Genomic DNA, 17,205 nt, shown 5'->3' on the forward strand with positions numbered 1-17,205 from the left:
CATGTTCATCAAACAACAGATAATGCACTTTGTTTGAAAATGACCGTTTAACCAACTTCAAGAATTTAACTTGTGCATAGAACAGACAAGTTTCTTGCAGTGTTTAGTCATACAGGCATTGCATGCCGAGGTAAGTTCTCGCATCAGCTGCTGATTGTTATGGAAGTTTTTCTTCTCACTTTAGAACAGTGCATAATTCCTCTTTTGGATTCATGTCTGGACTTTTGGATGCCAAAGTAACCCTTTATTAAAATGTGTCACTTTACAACCCTTGTGACAGGCAGATACTGTAACAACATCAAAGTGTGCTAAAATTTAAAGGTAATAATGAATCAGATATTTGCTAAAAAATTTGATGCAAGCACCCCATGGTCAACAGAACGTTGGGAATTAGTAAAACTATAGAATTGTATTAGCATTAGTTTTTTTCGTTAACAAAAAAAAAATTAAAAAAAATATATGTTTGCATAGTTTGGTAGCAAAATCCACTGCGGATTTTCCGCAGCAGATACGCTGCGGAAATTCCGCAGGTAATCTGCCCGTGTGAATGCCCCCTTACAATGCTGTCAGTTTGGGTGAAACTGGCCTTGCATCAATGTTTAAGAGAAAAAAAAAAAGTTCACCAAGTATCTATGGGCCAATATCAGATTCTCTTCAAGACTTTGTGAAAGCACTGCTGACAATATTGAACAAAACCAGATCTTCTGCTAGGTTCATACTGCATTAATGCTTCCATCAGACATGAAATTCTGCCAAAAATGGGAATGCCGACATATACTGCAAAGGATGCAAATGATTTTAGTGGCCCAAACAGAATCACATAGTGACTCTGTTGGGGACGCATGCACTTTTTTAAAGGACAACTGCAGCGAAATACACTTATGCCCTATCCACAGGATAGGGGATAAGTGTCTGATCACGGGGGGTCCAATTGCTGGAGCCCCAGCAATCTCCCGAACAGGGCCCCGGTATTGCTGCACTGTGCGCCGTCTAGTGCGCGTGGTGTCAAGCCCACTGAGCTTAACGGACAAGCCCCCCTCCATACAGTTCTAAGGGAGAGGTGGGGAGATACGAAGGAAATACGGGGAGATCCCCGCCTCTCCCATAGAGAGATACATAGAAAAGGTGTGTCGGCCTCCTGCACGGGGAGCCGCGGCAGAGCCCGGGCTCCGTGCAGGAGATCGCAGGGGGTCCCAGTGTTCGGAAAAATCTATATATTCCAGCTATGAGCAGGAGTTTGCACCAAAATGTGGGCCTTTTTCTTTCTTGAAAGGGTTATCCAGTAACAGAAAAACAGTACCACTCCAGTCTGCAGGTTGTGTGTGGTATTACAACTTGGTATTATTTACTTTAATTGAAATGAGCTGTAAAACCACACCCAACCTGCAGGAAAGTGTGGTGCAGTTGAAGAAATCAACTCTGTTTTTCTAATGGTGGCTAATGCCTAACATATGAGACCAATGAAAAACACCTTTTTTCAAAATTTTTAAGTGGCAAGAAAGGTTGCATATACTTGTACAAATAAGACATGTACCATAACCTGCAACTTTTTATGCCACAAAACTGTTGCAATATCTCTTTATAATTTTCTCTCTTTCACATTAAAACAATTGTTCATTTTAGGATCTATTTTTCCTGTGACCTCTACAAGAGTTCTCTTCCTGACTACACATTTCCTTGATTGTAAAGCTGGAATGGAAATCCATTATCACCACTAAAGAGGAAGTAGTGTACATAGATGAAAACCACTAAACTCCAGTTGTCTTGTAGGCTTAGCCAAGAATCGTCCAAACAGTACAAGCAATCACTGTGACAGCTGCATTAAATGAGGAGATAGATGTGCCTTGTGCCATCAGCTCAGAAGTCCCCGTCACCTGTTATCCATAGTAACTGGAAAACACACTATGCTAGGATAGTGACCAACACCACAGAATGTGGCTTCAAAAAGGTTAGTCTTGGGAACCAAAGTGATTATTTAGCATAAAGCTAAACAGGACTGGAGAACATGTATAAAGTAAGAGATTACCTTTTAGCAAATCCACTGCTCAAAAAACATAAAGGGAACACTAAGACAACACATCCTAGATCTGAATGAATGAACTAAAACGTATGAAATACTTTTGTCTTTACATCTTTGAATGTGCTGACAACAAAATCACACAAAAATGATCAATGGAAATCAAATTTATCAACCCATGGAGGTCTGGATATGGGGTCACACTCAAAATCAAAGTGGAAAACCATACTACAAGCTGATCCAACTTTGATGTAATGTCCTTAAAACAAGTCAAAATGAGGCTCAGTAGTGTGTGTGGCCTCCATGTGCCCGTATGACCTCCCTACAATGCCTGGGCATGCTCCTGATGAGGTGGCGGACAGTCTGTGGGGCAATGTGGCGTTGGTGGATGGAGCGAGACATGATGTCCCAGATGTGCTCAATCGGATTCAGGTCTGGGGAACAGGCAGACCAGTCCATAGCATCAATGCCTTCCTCTTGCAGGAACTGCTAACACACTCCAGCCACATGAGGTCTAGCATTGTCTTGCATTAGGAGGAACCCAGGGCCAACCGCACCAGCATATGGTCTCACAAGGGGTCTGAGGATCTCATCTTGGTACCTAATGGCCGTCTGGCCACCTCTGGCACGCACATGGAGGGCTGTGTGACCCACCCCCCAAAGAAATGCCACCCCACACCATTACTGACCCACTGCCAAACCGGTCATGCTGGAGGATGTTGCAGGCAGCAGAACGTTTTCCACAGCGTCTCCAGACTCTGTCACATCTGTCACATGTGCTCAGTGTGAACCTGCTTTCATCTGTGAAGAGCACAAGGCGCCAGTGGTGAATTTGCCAATCTTGGTGTTCTTTGACAAATGCCAAACATCCTGCACGGTGTTGGGCTGGTGTTGTGGAGGTCAGGACCTCATACCACCCTCATGGAGTCTGTTTTTGACCATTTGAGTGGACACATGCAGATTTGTGGCCTGATGAATGTCATTTTGTAGGGCTCTGGCAATGCAGTAGCAGTCCTGCTGCTGAGTTGTTGCCCTCCTACGGCCTCCTTCACGTCTCCTGATGTACTGGCCCGTCTCCTAGTAGCACCTCCATGCTCTGGACACTATGCTAAAGGCACAGCAAACCTTCTTGCCACAGCTAGCATTGATGTGCCATCCTGGATGAGCTGCACTACCTGAGCCACTTGTGTGGGTTGTAGACTCAGTCTCATGCTACCATTAGAGTGAAAGCACCGGCAGCATTCAAAAGTGAACAAATTATCAACCAGGAAGCATAGGAACTGAGAAGTGGTCTGTGGTCACAACCTGCAGAACCACTCCTTTATTGGCAGTGTCTTGCTAATTGCCTATAATTTCCACCTGTTGCCTGTTCCATTTGCAAAAAAGGATGTGAAATTTATTGTCAACCAGTGTTGCTTCCTGAGTGGACAGTGTGATTTCACAGAAGTGGGATTGACTTGGAGTTACGTTGTGTTGTTAAAGTGTTCCCTTTATTTTTTTTGAGCAGTGTATTTACAATTAAAACCTGCATTTGTGAGCACACCCTAAAGTTGTTGATCTGTTTTTTATATATTGTATTTTGGTATAAATGTGGAAAAAACGCAGCACCATTAAAGTATCGCAAATTAGGCTAGGTTCACACCATGTTTTGATCTCTGCGTCACTGTTTCCACTATAGTGGTCAACCACACTATTGTGTATGCCAGTGTTTCCTTAGCCAGTCCTCAAGTACCCCCACCAGCAGGTCATGATTTATGATCATGATCCAGATTGCTGGGGTAAGGGAGGGCACAAGGGTTTACCCACTCTGCAAACTGTTGTGTGGTGTCCAGACTTAGACACTGATTGGCTAGGCGGGCAATTTTTCATGCTGGCTCCGACCGTGGAAGTGCAGCGCAGTAGGACTGGGCTCCGTTGATGGTGGCAGTGGGGGAAACACAGATTTTTTACTCAGTCAAGTGTTAGCAATGTAGACATTTTGAATCTAATTTAATCCCCAAACACACGCTCGACCAAGTGTGTATGGATTTTGAATGTGGAGAGGGGAGAAACCAAGTGCCAGTGGAGGTTTATCACCCAGTGGAGATCTGGGAAATATAACATGTCCAACTATTCTCTTCTACAGTCTCCTAAGAGTCAGGAAGCCATCATACACATTATGTGGATGACCTGTTCTGCCAAAAATAAGCAGGTTTGGCAGACTTTAATGTAATGTAAGGGTCAGCTTTAGTCCACAGTGTAGTGTAGATGATACAGCCTGATAGCTCACAATGCAAATACAATTATTCCACATTTTGCATATAATTGCTGTTTCCTTTTGTGCACATCATTTACATTATGATCACTTACCAATGAAAGGGGTTGCACAGTACTTTTGCTTTTTTTTTTTTTTTTTTTTTACAAAACTAGCACTAGTCTTGTCCAGAGGTTGTGTGTAGTACTACAGCTCAATACCAGACACAAACTGTACATATGAATGGTGCTTTTTCTAATACTGAATGACCTCACACCGCACACAAAGTTTTATATTGCTTTTCCAACATATGTATATGGATAAATCCTCATATTTATAGATGATGTGGAGAGATATTCTGCAGTGTACAGGACAGGATGTTGCCACAGCACATGTATCTCTGAGTGATCATCAGATAATTGCAAAGGTTTCTTACTCATTAAAGAAAAACATGGTAACAAGGCTTTAATTACATTCTGTTATGTGTGTCAATTGTTCTCTACAAGCACAAATGTAAGACATAAAAGGGAGGGGGCAAGGCACAGTTATGTAGGCAGGAGAGAACATAACTGCTTAGGAAGAATAGGAAAAAAAAACAGCATCATTATGTAACACAAACTGCAAGTTAGAATTCTGTCTGTACATGGGTTAGATTTGCATAAGACTTTCTCTGTCATGATTTTCAATCATGCCATTAGAAAGCCATAATTATCTAAAGTCAGATGTAAAGAAAGCCCTTACCTGCCCTTAACCCCTTAAGGACAGAGCCCATTTTGGCCTAAAGGACCAGGCCAATTTTATTGTTGCATTTTCGTTTTTTCCTCCTCGCCTTCTAAAAATCATAACTTTTTTATATTTCCATCCACAGACCCATATGAGGGCTTGTTTTCACATCACTTATTTTACCATAAAATGTACGACGCAACCCAAAAAATATTATTTATGTGGGAAAATTGAAAAGAAAACCGCAATTTAGCAAATTTTGGAAGGTTTTGTTTTCACGGTGTACACTTTATGGTAAAAATGACAGGTTTCCTTTAATCTGTGGGTTCATATGATTAAAATGAAGCCCATGATTTATATTCTTTTCTATAATTGTACCGCTTTAAAAAAAAAATTGACCACCTATAACTTTCTCCTTTTTCTGTATACGGGGCGATATGAGGGCACATTTTTGGCGCCGTGATCTGTAGTTTTTATCGGTAACACTTTTGCTTGGGTTTTACTTTTTATAATTTTTTTTAATAAATGATTCATTTGGAATCCAATGTGACAAAAATGCAGCAATTTTGGACTTTTATGTTTTTACATTAATGCCGTTCACCGTACAGGATAATTAACAATATATTTTGATAGTTCAGACTTTTATGCACTCGGCGATACCAAATATGTTTATACATTATTTTTTTTACTCTTTTTGGGGAGTAATATGGGAAAAACTGATGATTTACGTTATTATTGGGGGAGGGGGATTTTTCAATTTTTTTATTTTTAATTTTGTAACTTTTTAATTTTTTTTACACTTTAATAGTCCCCATAGGGGACTATTTATAGCAATGATTTGATTGCTAATACTGTTCAGTGCTATGCATAAGGCATAGCACCGATCAGTGTTATCGGCTATCTTCTGCTCTGGTCTGTTCGATCTCAAACCAGAGCAGAAGACCCCAGGAGATGGCCGGAGGAAGGTGAGGGGACCTCTGTGCGCCGTTAGGGATTATCGAATCCCCGCGGCAGTGCTGTGGGCGATCCGATCATCCATTTAAAGTACCGCACTGCTGAAGATGCCCTAATATGTATTGATCATGGCATCTGAGGGGTTAAAGGGGTATTCCAGGCAAAACCTTTTTTTATATCTATCAACTGGCTCCGGAACGTTAAACAGATTTGTAAATTACTCCTATTAAAAAATCTTAATCCTTCCAATAGTTATTAGCTTCTGAAGTTTTCTGTCTAACTGCTCAATGATGATGTCACGTCCCGGGAGCTGTGCATGATGGGAGAATATCCCCATAGGAACTGCCCAGCTCCCGGGATGTGAGTCATCAGAGAGCAGTTAGACAGAAAACAACAACTCAACTTCAGAAGCTAATAACTATTGGAAGGATTAAGATTTTTTAATAGAAGTAATTTACAAATCTGTTTAACTTTCCGGAGCCAGTTGATATATAAAAAAAAGTCTTGGCCTGGAATACCCTTTTAAGTTCTTAACGACAATGGACGTCATGGTGCCGTGGTACTTAACACACCATGACGTACGTTTATGCTCTGCCATGACAGTTAGTACCGGAACGGTGTTCGCATCATGCGCAGCAGGTCCCGGCTGCTATCAGCAGCCAGGGACACGCCAGAAATGGGGGACATCTGCGAACGCGCAGATGTCCGCCATTAAAGGGGTATTCCAGGCCAAGACTTTTTTTTATATATCAACTGGCTCCGGAAAGTTAAACAGATTCGTAAATTACTTCTATTAAAAATTCTTAACTTCAGAAGCTAATAACTATTGGAAGGATTGAGTTGTTGTTTTCTGCCTAACTGCTCTCTGATGACTCACATCCCAGGAGCTGTGCAGTTCCTATGGGGATATTCTCCCATCATGCACAGCTCCCGGGACATGACATCATCATTGAGCAGTTAGACAGAAAACTTCAGAAGCTAATAACTATTGGAAGGATTAAGATTTTTTAATAGAAGTAATTTACAAATCTGTTTAACTTTCCGGAGCCAGTTGATATATATATATATATATATATATATATATATATATATAAGGTTTTGCCTGGAATACCCCTTTAAAAGAGCAGCAGTTCTGGCAAGATGGCTGCCCTCATAATCATGTACAGAAATAGAATTGAAACTCTACCATTAGAAAATAAAATCAGAATAGAAAAACAAAGAATATTTGCCTGTATCTGGTATCAATAAATAATAATAAGGGAAAAAAAAAAAGAGTGTATCATCTTTAAGTATAGCATTAGTAGAATTGTATCTCCCTTTTACTGCTAGAGTCTAATCCATCTGTTGTCAGCATTGTATATAATTATAGTAACCTCAGATGAGGAGCATCTAGATTACATGGTCTGGCTTGAGACGAGTTCAATCTGTATCCTGAACATCCCTGCCCTGCACTGTGAGCTGGGGATCCCCTCGTGGATTGGGTGAGCAGCTGTGAATTTGATGCAGTCACAGATTATTGTTGCAGTAGAAGGGACAGCCATCTGTGCCCTCTTCACAGCGTGCCGTTGTTCCTTTTCCCAAGACCCTACAGCGCCATACTAGCCCCTCCATTACAGGACTGACACAAATAATTCCCCATCTTGACAGCACTGGGCCACAATGTGTTAGTTTTCATTTTGCAGGATCCACTCATTATCAGCATAAAATCTGTGTACATTTGTTTGCACTCAGACAACTGGCTTACTATTCCCTTGTACCGAGGAACGCAAAACAAACCAGCTACAGCTTCTATGGAAAACCAATTTTCTTTCATCAATAATGTAGAAGCCGTATGTTTGTGATCAGACAATGATATAACTCTTTGAAATGAAGGAAAATAAAAAACTATAAATACATGAAGATCACTATGGCAGTAAACGGCATTCTTATACAAGGACACATCTTATAGAGCACTTCAATTATACAATGAGCCAATGGGCAGAACAGACATGTTTACACACATACAAGTGCAAGTAATAGATCACAGGGCCAAAAGATGGTTAAAATAAGGCAGATAATGTAATAAATAGTGAGCGAAATGCATTTCTCTTTAATTTATACAGCCATCCAATTGAGGGCCATTATGTCACAGGATGAGTTCTAGATGTTTGGAACAAACTTCCTGCATATGTGGTTGGTAAATCCACAGTGACTGAATTTAATGTATGCCTGGGATAATATATCTATCCTTAGATGAAAATAAGGAAATATTATAAGGGCAAACATATGGACCAGGTGGTGTTTTCTGCCAACTACAGTGATCCCTCAACTTACAATGGCCTCAACATACAATAGTTTCAACATACAATGGTCTATTCTAGACCATTGTATGTTGAAACCAGACTCAACATACAATGTACGGACAGTCCAGATCTGTGAAACGTGTCAATGGCTGGAAGAACCGACCAATCAGAATGGACAATTCACTGGTAAAACACCTGTATTACTGAAGCGTATGCACTGACTGATGTCTGGTAGCGCCCCCTACAGTACAGGGAGGTATTACATGTTCTGTACACTTTATCTGTCCCAGGGTTACCTGCTCCTTTGGACACCAGGTAAGGGCAACTCCGAAGAAGCTCCTGTCCTCTACATAGACCAGTGTTTTCCCGAGCAGTGTACCCCCAGCTGTTGCAAAACTACAACTCCCAGCATGCCCGGACCGCCTTTGGCTGTCCAGGCGTGCTGGGAGTTGTAGTTTTGCAACAGCTGGAGGCTCCCTGCTTGGGAAACACTAACAGACAGTGATTACAGCTCCCAGCAGATCTTTCTTACTTTTATATGCAAGGATTTGCTTTATCTATATTAGTTATCTACTTATTTTTCTTTAATTCTCACTTTTTCCTATTTTTGGATGACATTTTGGTGCCGTTAGAATCAATTACCAGGTTTCCATAGAGTTCTGGTCTCAACATACAATGGTTTCAACATACAATGGCCTTCCTGGAACCAATTAATATTGTAACTTGAGGGACCTCTGTATGTTTCTATCCTCCAGGGAGAGAGAAATGCTCTTTATAATTAAGGATCCTGAACAAGGGACCCACTTACATATTAACCCAAAAATGTTTAAGGCTATTTCGGCAATTCTGCACAAACTATGTTCAGCAAAGCATGCTGAACGGAATTATGGCGTAATTCTCTGTTTTCTACACAAAATTTTTCCGAAATTCAAGCCCCATTGAGTTCAATTTTTAGCAATATTATAAGATTAGGACCTATATTCTTAGGGAATGCGGAATCTCTGCAAGTGAAATCCCATTGAACATAATGGGGGAGATTTATCAAAACTTGTCCAGAGGAAAAGTTGCCCAGTTGTCCATAGCAACCAATCAGATCGCTTCTTTCATTTTAACAAGGCATCTGCAAAATAAAAGAAGTGGCGATCTGATTGGTTGCTATGGGAAACTTTTCCTTTGCACAGGTTTTGATAAATCTCCCCCAATGTGCAGTAAATTCTGGTGAAATTCTGCATGGAAATTCCGCCATATGAAATTTGCCTAGCAGGGCAGATGAAATGGGTTGTGTAAACTGGAGGCCCCCTTTATTCACTGCAAATCTCATGTAGGTCAATCAAGCACTCTGGTGTCAATGAGCGTGGTAACAGTAACTGAACCGGAAAAATAAGGCTGGAGAAAAAAAAAAAAACTGGAGGAATGCAAACATACAATTAAAACATTGTTTAGAAAAGGATGTAAATCATAGGAGATGCAGATTGCACTGTTAAAATATTTTTGTGTGAGCAAATTTTTTATGGTAGAAGGATTTTATAGCCATACCTGATTAAATGCCTTGGGAGCGAATTTCTTCTTGTCCCGCTCCTTTCCTCTCTCCATCTCCCTCTCTGAGCTACCCGCATCATGGTTGTGTCCATTCTCACTTGGCTCTGCACAAATGTATTTCCCTGACTCTCTAGATTTCTTAGCAGGATGCCTTTCCCATTTCTCTTTTCGTTCAGGTGGTTTCAAGGCCAGGTCCTTCTGTAAAGGTAAGAAAGGAATATATCTGAGCATAAGAAAATCAAATAATTCTACATGGTCCTTGTGGACAGAAATCACAAACAAATCTCAATGCAAGTTCTCATGAAGCTTCAAAAGCTGCCCCAAGACTGATTTTATTGAGTGCATAGTAATGGACTGTTACCCATCGTACATCAAAATTATTACACAATGCTTGACAATAGCCCATTGTCTCATATACAAGACCTTTTTCACACTAATATAAACAATCATGAACACAATTGATTTTTTTTACTCAGAAATCATCAGACAGCATACCCACCGTGCCTCTCTAACATTATAATCACTTGGAGCAATTATTTCCTATTGTCTATCTTTATCATGTATTCCAGGGATATTCACTTTTGTTATTCATTTCTTTTCAGAATTTTTTCTGCAGCATTTGCACATGATGTGGGTGTTTTTTTGGGTTTTTTTTTTTTGTGAGCAGTGAGCTGTTCATCATGCAAGCTTGACCCCCCCCCCCCACCTTTTTTCAGCCTTGCTTTTAGAAAAACTGTGCAAATGAGGTAAAACCGGTAAATTGCAATCAAGCTAAAAATTTTGCAAAGAGTGTAATGATAAACGTGTTCACAAGTATAGTTGGGCTTTAAATGATAAAAGCATTAAGATAGGAAGAAAAAAAAAGGCTAAGAGGGAGCTTATTAGCTGCACAGTTTTCACATGTGAGACATGTTGAAGAAAATAAAATTAAAACATATTCTGGTTTAACACTATCTTGTTTACTGCTTAATTCCATGTGTGTTCTATGATACCTTTCATGTCTTAAAAATAATCTACCATGTAGAAGGAATTAAAAACAAACAATAAAAAGATTTGCCCAAACTTTTGAATGGTACTGTAGACATGGGGGGAATTTTTTCAATAATATATGACTGGTTACAGGAATCAAAAAGCGGATCATATCAATTAAGATGGCGGACAGAGGTTCCCTCAACTGCCTCCAGCCGTTCTGACAGGGTCTTCTCTGATCTGCCTTCTAGCTGATAATACTGATCAGTGCTATGCCTATGCATGGCACTACATTAAAAAAAATATATATAATAATAAGCCCCGCCCCCAATAAAATGTAAACAGTACTTTTCAGATTTTACACCCCCCCCCCTTTAAAAAAAATAAATTAATAAGCATATTTGGTATAGACGAGTGCATGTCCAAACTATCAAAATATAATGTTAAAGCGCAACTGTCATGAAATCCTGGTGGAATAACCTGCACACAGCCTTTGTACTGTGTGCAGGTGGTGTGTATAGCAATGTTTTCACCTGATATTTGCAGGCTTTCATGACCCCAAAAATGCTTTTGATCGAAGCCACTGACTGTCGGAAAGGCGTGGCGCGAGGTACGCGATGCCCCACCACCACCCCCTGTATGTCAGCACTGGGACCGCTGTGTGATTGACACACAGGTCCCAGCGCATTCGCCCTTCAGCTAATCTAACGTGCGCGCCGCTGCTGGTCATCCAGGAAGAGCTCGCTCCCCCAGCGAGTGCTCGCTCCAGCCGCCGTCTTTCTCCTCAGTGCGCCTGCACATTGCTAGCTGGATGACATGCAGCGGCGCACGCGTTATATTAGCTGAAGGGCGCATGCGCTGGGACCTGTGTGTAAATCACACAGGGGTCCCAGCACTGACATACAGGGTGTGAGCATGGCAGGTTATTGCACCCAGATTTCATGATAGTTGCGCTTTAATGATCCCATATAGTGAACAGCATACACGTAAATAAAAAAGTACAAAATTGCTGGCTTTTGGTCATATCACAATTAAAAAAAAATTATAAAAAGTGATTAAAAAGTTATATATACTCAAAAGCGTTAAAAAAAAAAAATACAGATCACCGCACAAAAAATTAACCCTCATACAAGATTTTTTTTAAGCAGTACAATAGTAGAAAAGCACATAAACATGGGTATTATTTTAATCGAATTGACACACAAAAAACATGCCCGCCACCGGGAGCTGCTGACATCATAGCCCCGCCCCCTCAATGCAAGTCTATGGGAGGGGGCGTGAGGGCTGCCTTTACAGTGCAGGTAGATGTTCAAAGAAGGGATACAAATAATATATGATCAAGTCCACAAAACTAAAAAAAAATTGTATGTTTCTAGAACATTCAAACAGCAGGGGTGTGGAAATTTTAAAAAAATAAACTACTTGTCCAAGGGACTAAAGCGGAACACAATCTACTTGTCCCTCAAGAAAATCCACTTGTCCTGGTAGATAAAATAATTTCAACCAAAATAGTCTGATTCCCCCCACTAGACCACCAGGGATGGATATAAGATCCCTTTGGACACTGCTGTCAACTTCAACAGTGGTGATCTAATGGTTTAATAGCGGCCACGGTGATCACAGCATGTCAGGCTATTAGCGGCGGGAGAGCTGTAGCTCCTTTTACGCCTGAGACAAGCCCAGAAAAGTCTAGATGTAACCTTTTGATCACCATAAAAAAATTCTAATATGAAGTGACCAAAAATGAACAATTATGGACTATTTTTATATTTACACCGTTCACCGTACGGTTTAATTAACATTATATTTTAATAGCCTGGACATTTCCACATGCAGTGATAACACTTATGTTTATTTTTGTACATTATTTTTATTGGAAACTTTTATTAGGAAAGAGGCTTATTCACATGTATACGCACTTTTTAAAATATTTTAATAACTATTTTTCAGTCTTCATAGGGACTTATGTGCTACTGGGGGGTGTTCTGCTTCTCCAGTTTATGTGCTGCATTTTGTGTCCGAAAATGCTGGAAGTTGCATTTAGTTACTAGATAACTACAACTCCCAGCATGCCCTGATGCAGCCTATGGTTGTGTGGGTGTTGCAGCATGTTGCACTGTATAGTATTACAGTTAAGGTTATTGTGTAACATGCTGGGAGTTGTAGTATTGGTTTGTGTCAGCTGCAGAGCCATAGTCTGTGTCAGGGAATACTGGGAATTGCAGTTAGTAACTACAACACCCAGCATGCCCTGATGCAGCCTATGGCTCTGCAGCTGACCCGAACCAAAACTACAACTCCCAGCATGTTGCACTTAATAGTTCTACAGTTCAGGTTACGGTGCAACATGCTGGAAGTTGTAGTTTTGGTTCTGGTGTGTTTGCGTGCATCCGTGGGGCTCTTGGTTGGCGGGTGAATATGAAGGGGGTGGGATTCTGGGGGTGCAATTTAGTGCGGGAGGCCAGAAGCCACTAAAAATAAATAAAATTAGATGGCACAACTGGCGGCGGCAGTGCCCCCCCCACATCATACATTACATACACACATCACAGATACATCATACACATATACACTCACACCATACATATACACCATACATATGCACACATCATACATTCACCTGCCACTGGCCCCCCCACATCATATATTACATACACACATCACACAGACATCACAGACATCATACACACATCACACATACACTCACACTATACATATATACACACACACACACACACACACACATCATACATACACCCGCCACTGCCCCCCCACATCATATATTACATACACACATCACACAGACATCATACACACATCACACATACACTCACACTATACATATACACACACCGCTGCCCCCCATCATACATCACACAGACAGACATCATACACACATTATCCATTACATACACATCACACATAGACAGACATGATACACACTGTATGCATTACACACACATCACACATAGACAGACATCATACACACTGTATGCATTACACACACATCACACATAGACAGACATCATACACACATTATCCATTACATACACATCACACATAGACAGACATGATACACACTGTATGCATTACACACACATCACACATAGACAGACATCATACACACATTATCCATTACATACACATCACACATAGACAGACATGATACACACTGTATGCATTACACACACATCACACATAGACAGACATCATACACACTGTATGCATTACACACACATCACACATAGACAGACATCATACACACATTATCCATTACATACACATCACACATAGACAGACATCATACACACATAATACATCACATAGACATCCCACACAGACATTATACACACATCACACATACACTTTCACACCCTACATATACAACCACCCTTCCTGTCGCCGCCTGCATTCTCTGCCTCCTCACCTGAGCCGGCCATGAGTAGACATCAGAGCTGTAGTCCCGGCCGGTGTGAGGTTGCATGGGTTTGAAAATCTCACCTCACACCGGACGTCCTCTCCTCTCCCCCCCCCCCCCCCCTGCTCTGTGTTTTCCCCGTGCAAACATGCAACCTCCCCGTGGTGGATTAGGTCCTGTGAAGAAAGAGCAGGGGGAGGGATAGAGCTGTGTGCGGGGGAGGGGAGGAGCTGTGTGCCGAGCTGTGGACATCCTTTCTCTCCCCCTGTCTTCTTGTGTTATGTGTAGCTGCGTCCTCCATCCTCCGAGAGGGGAGATAAGGGGGCGTGGCTCAATTATGTAATGCGAACATGCGACCTCGGGCTCTGCGGTCAGCTGGGGGCCGTCGCTGCCCCCTCCATACACTCTGAGCGCCGGTGTGAGGTGCAGACTTGCATCGGCTCCTGCGCCTCACACCAGCAGTAAAGAAAAATAAGGGGGAAGTCGGTCTGTCCCTGCTAGCCCGATACAGGGCTAAATCTATAGACAATTCATCTGCCCGGCGCCCAAAACTACTTGTCCCGGGCGTCGGGCGATAGGATTTCCACATCCCTGAACAGTAGAAATGGAAAAAAAAAAAAAAATGGAGCACTGACCAGTACTTCTTGATATGTAGACTTCTTTATTCTTTGTTACAGGAACACTGTGCACGGGGGCTCGAAGCCCGGAGTCTATCCAAGCTGTCCATTCCCACGTGCAGTGTTCCCGTAACAAAGAATAAAGTTTAGGTCAGTGCTCCGTTTTTTTCATTTCTACTGTTTGAATGTTCTATTTACACTATTGCCACGGTGAAGCACTACCTTATTGTTCACAAATGGGACTGCCTAACTGAAGGTAACTCCACAAGACTGTGTTCCAAATTGATCCTGTGCTAAGGTGGAAAGGTGCAGCAGCGATGACATCTTTCATAGTAAATTGCTTGTTTGTTTTCTTCCTTCACTAGTAGGGTGTTTTTTGTCACCGGTCAGACAAAGGCAGATGTCTACAAATATCCTCAGATATTACAGTGTCCAGAACTTTTAAAAATAAATTTTTAAAAAATAGAGTACAAGACTGTCAGAAAATGAGCCGGCAGTGATCCTCCAGAGTGACTAGCTCCTATTATAAAGTAACACCAGACATCCCTTCTGACACATCCAACAGATAATTTCATTACAGGAACGTAGGCTTCTGAACTCCTGTTTTACCTAAGATTCTTTAATAAGCTTCATTAAATCAGCAAATGAAAGGTCTCTTTGAAACTAATTGGATTTTTTTTTAAGAAGATACTAATGTAAAAGTCTTGCAAACAGGTGCTGGGTGCATGGAAAAGGCTGTGTGATCAAAAGCTTCTACTAGGGGCCCCATAGTATAAGTCCACCTCTTGCTCCTGCTTTCCCTGCTGCTTGTGCAAGTTAAAGGGGTACTCCGGTGGAAAAACATTTTTTTTTCTTTTTTAAATCAACTGGTGCCAGAAAGTTAAACATATTTGTAAATTGCTTCTATTAAAAAATCCTTCCAGTACTTATTAGCTGCTGAATGCTACAGAGGAAATTCCTTTCTTTTTGGAACACTGATGACATCACGACCACAGTGCTCTCTGCTGACATCTCTGTCCATTTTAGCAACTGTGCATAGCAGATGTATGCTAAGGGCAGCATGGTGGCTTAGTGGTTAGCACTGCTGCCTTGGGTTCAAATCCCACTAAGGACAACAAAAAAAATAAAGACTTATTATTATTATTATAAAAACGTCAGTAGAGAGCAGTGTGTTCGTGATGTCATCAGAGACCATTCCAAAAAGAAAAGAATTTCCTCTGTAGTATTCAGCAGCTAATAAATACAGGAAGGAATAAGATTTTTTAATAGAAGTAATTTACAAATATGTTTAACTTTCTGGCACCAGTTGATTTAACCCCTTAAGGACACAGTCCATTTTCACCTCTAGGACGCAGCCCTTTTTTGCACATCTGACCACTGTCACTTTAAACATTAATAACTCTGGAATGCTTTTACTTATCAATCTGATTCCGAGATTGTTTTTTCGTGACATATTCTACTTTAACATAGTGGTAAATTTTTGTGGTAACTTGCATCCTTTCTTGGTGAAAAATCCCAAAATTTGATGAAAAAATTGAAAATTTTGCATTTTTCTAACTTTGAAGCTCTCTGTTTGTAAGGAAAATGGATATTCCAAATATTATTTTTTTTGGATTCACATATACAATATGTCTACTTTATATTTTCATCATAAAATTGACATGTTTTTACTTTTGGAAGACACCAGAGGGCTTCAAAGTTCAGCAGCAATTTTACAATTTTTCACAAAATTTTCAAACTCGCTATTTTTCATGGACCAGTTCAGGTTTGAAGTGGATTTGAAGGGTCTTCATATTAGAAATACCCCATAAATGACCCCATTACAAAAACTGCACCCCCAAAGTATTCAAAATGACATTCAGTAAGTGTTTTAACCCTTTAGGTGTTTCACAGTAAAAGCAGCAAAGTGAAGGAGAAAATTCAAAATCTTCATTTTTTACACTTGCATGTTCTTGTAGACCCAATTTTTGAATTTTTACAAGGGGTAAAAGGATAAAATTTATACTTGAATTTGTAGCCCAATTTCTCTCGAGTAAGCACATACCTCATATGTCTATGTAAATTGTTCGGCGGGCGCAGTAGAGGGCTCAGAAGCGAAGGAGCGAGAAGGGGATTTTGGAGAGTACGTTTTTCTGAAATGGTTTTTTGGGGGCATGTTGCATTTAGGAAGCCCCTATGGTGCCAAAACAGCAAATAAAAAAAACATGGCATACCATTTTGGAAACTAGACCCCTTGAGGAACGTAAAAAGGAATTAAGTGAGCCTTAATACCCCACAGGTGTTTCATGACTTTTGCATATGTAAAAAAAAAAAAAAAAATATTTTCACTAAAATGTGTGTTTCCCCCCAAATTTCACATTTTTGCAAGGGTTAATAGCAGAAAATACCCCCCAAAATTTGTAACCCCATCTCTTCTGAGTATGGAGGTACCCCATAAGTTGACCTGAAGTGCA

General features: G+C 40.8%; 1 protein-coding gene across 17 annotated transcripts in view; it reads right to left on the reverse strand.

Annotated features, from left to right (window-relative positions):
• Positions 1-17,205, reverse strand: part of FBRSL1 (fibrosin like 1) — a 675,174-nt gene that overhangs the window by 399,069 nt on the left and 258,900 nt on the right. For all 17 annotated transcript variants that reach the window (XM_056533016.1, XM_056532951.1, XM_056532958.1 and 14 more), the window contains one exon: positions 9,746-9,946. In XM_056533016.1, the coding sequence (XP_056388991.1) occupies positions 9,746-9,946 (201 nt within the window). The remainder of the gene's footprint in view (positions 1-9,745; positions 9,947-17,205) is intronic.

The sequence above is a fragment of the Hyla sarda genome, chromosome 1 (assembly GCF_029499605.1).
Source record: "Hyla sarda isolate aHylSar1 chromosome 1, aHylSar1.hap1, whole genome shotgun sequence".
Lineage (NCBI taxonomy): Eukaryota > Metazoa > Chordata > Amphibia > Anura > Hylidae > Hyla > Hyla sarda.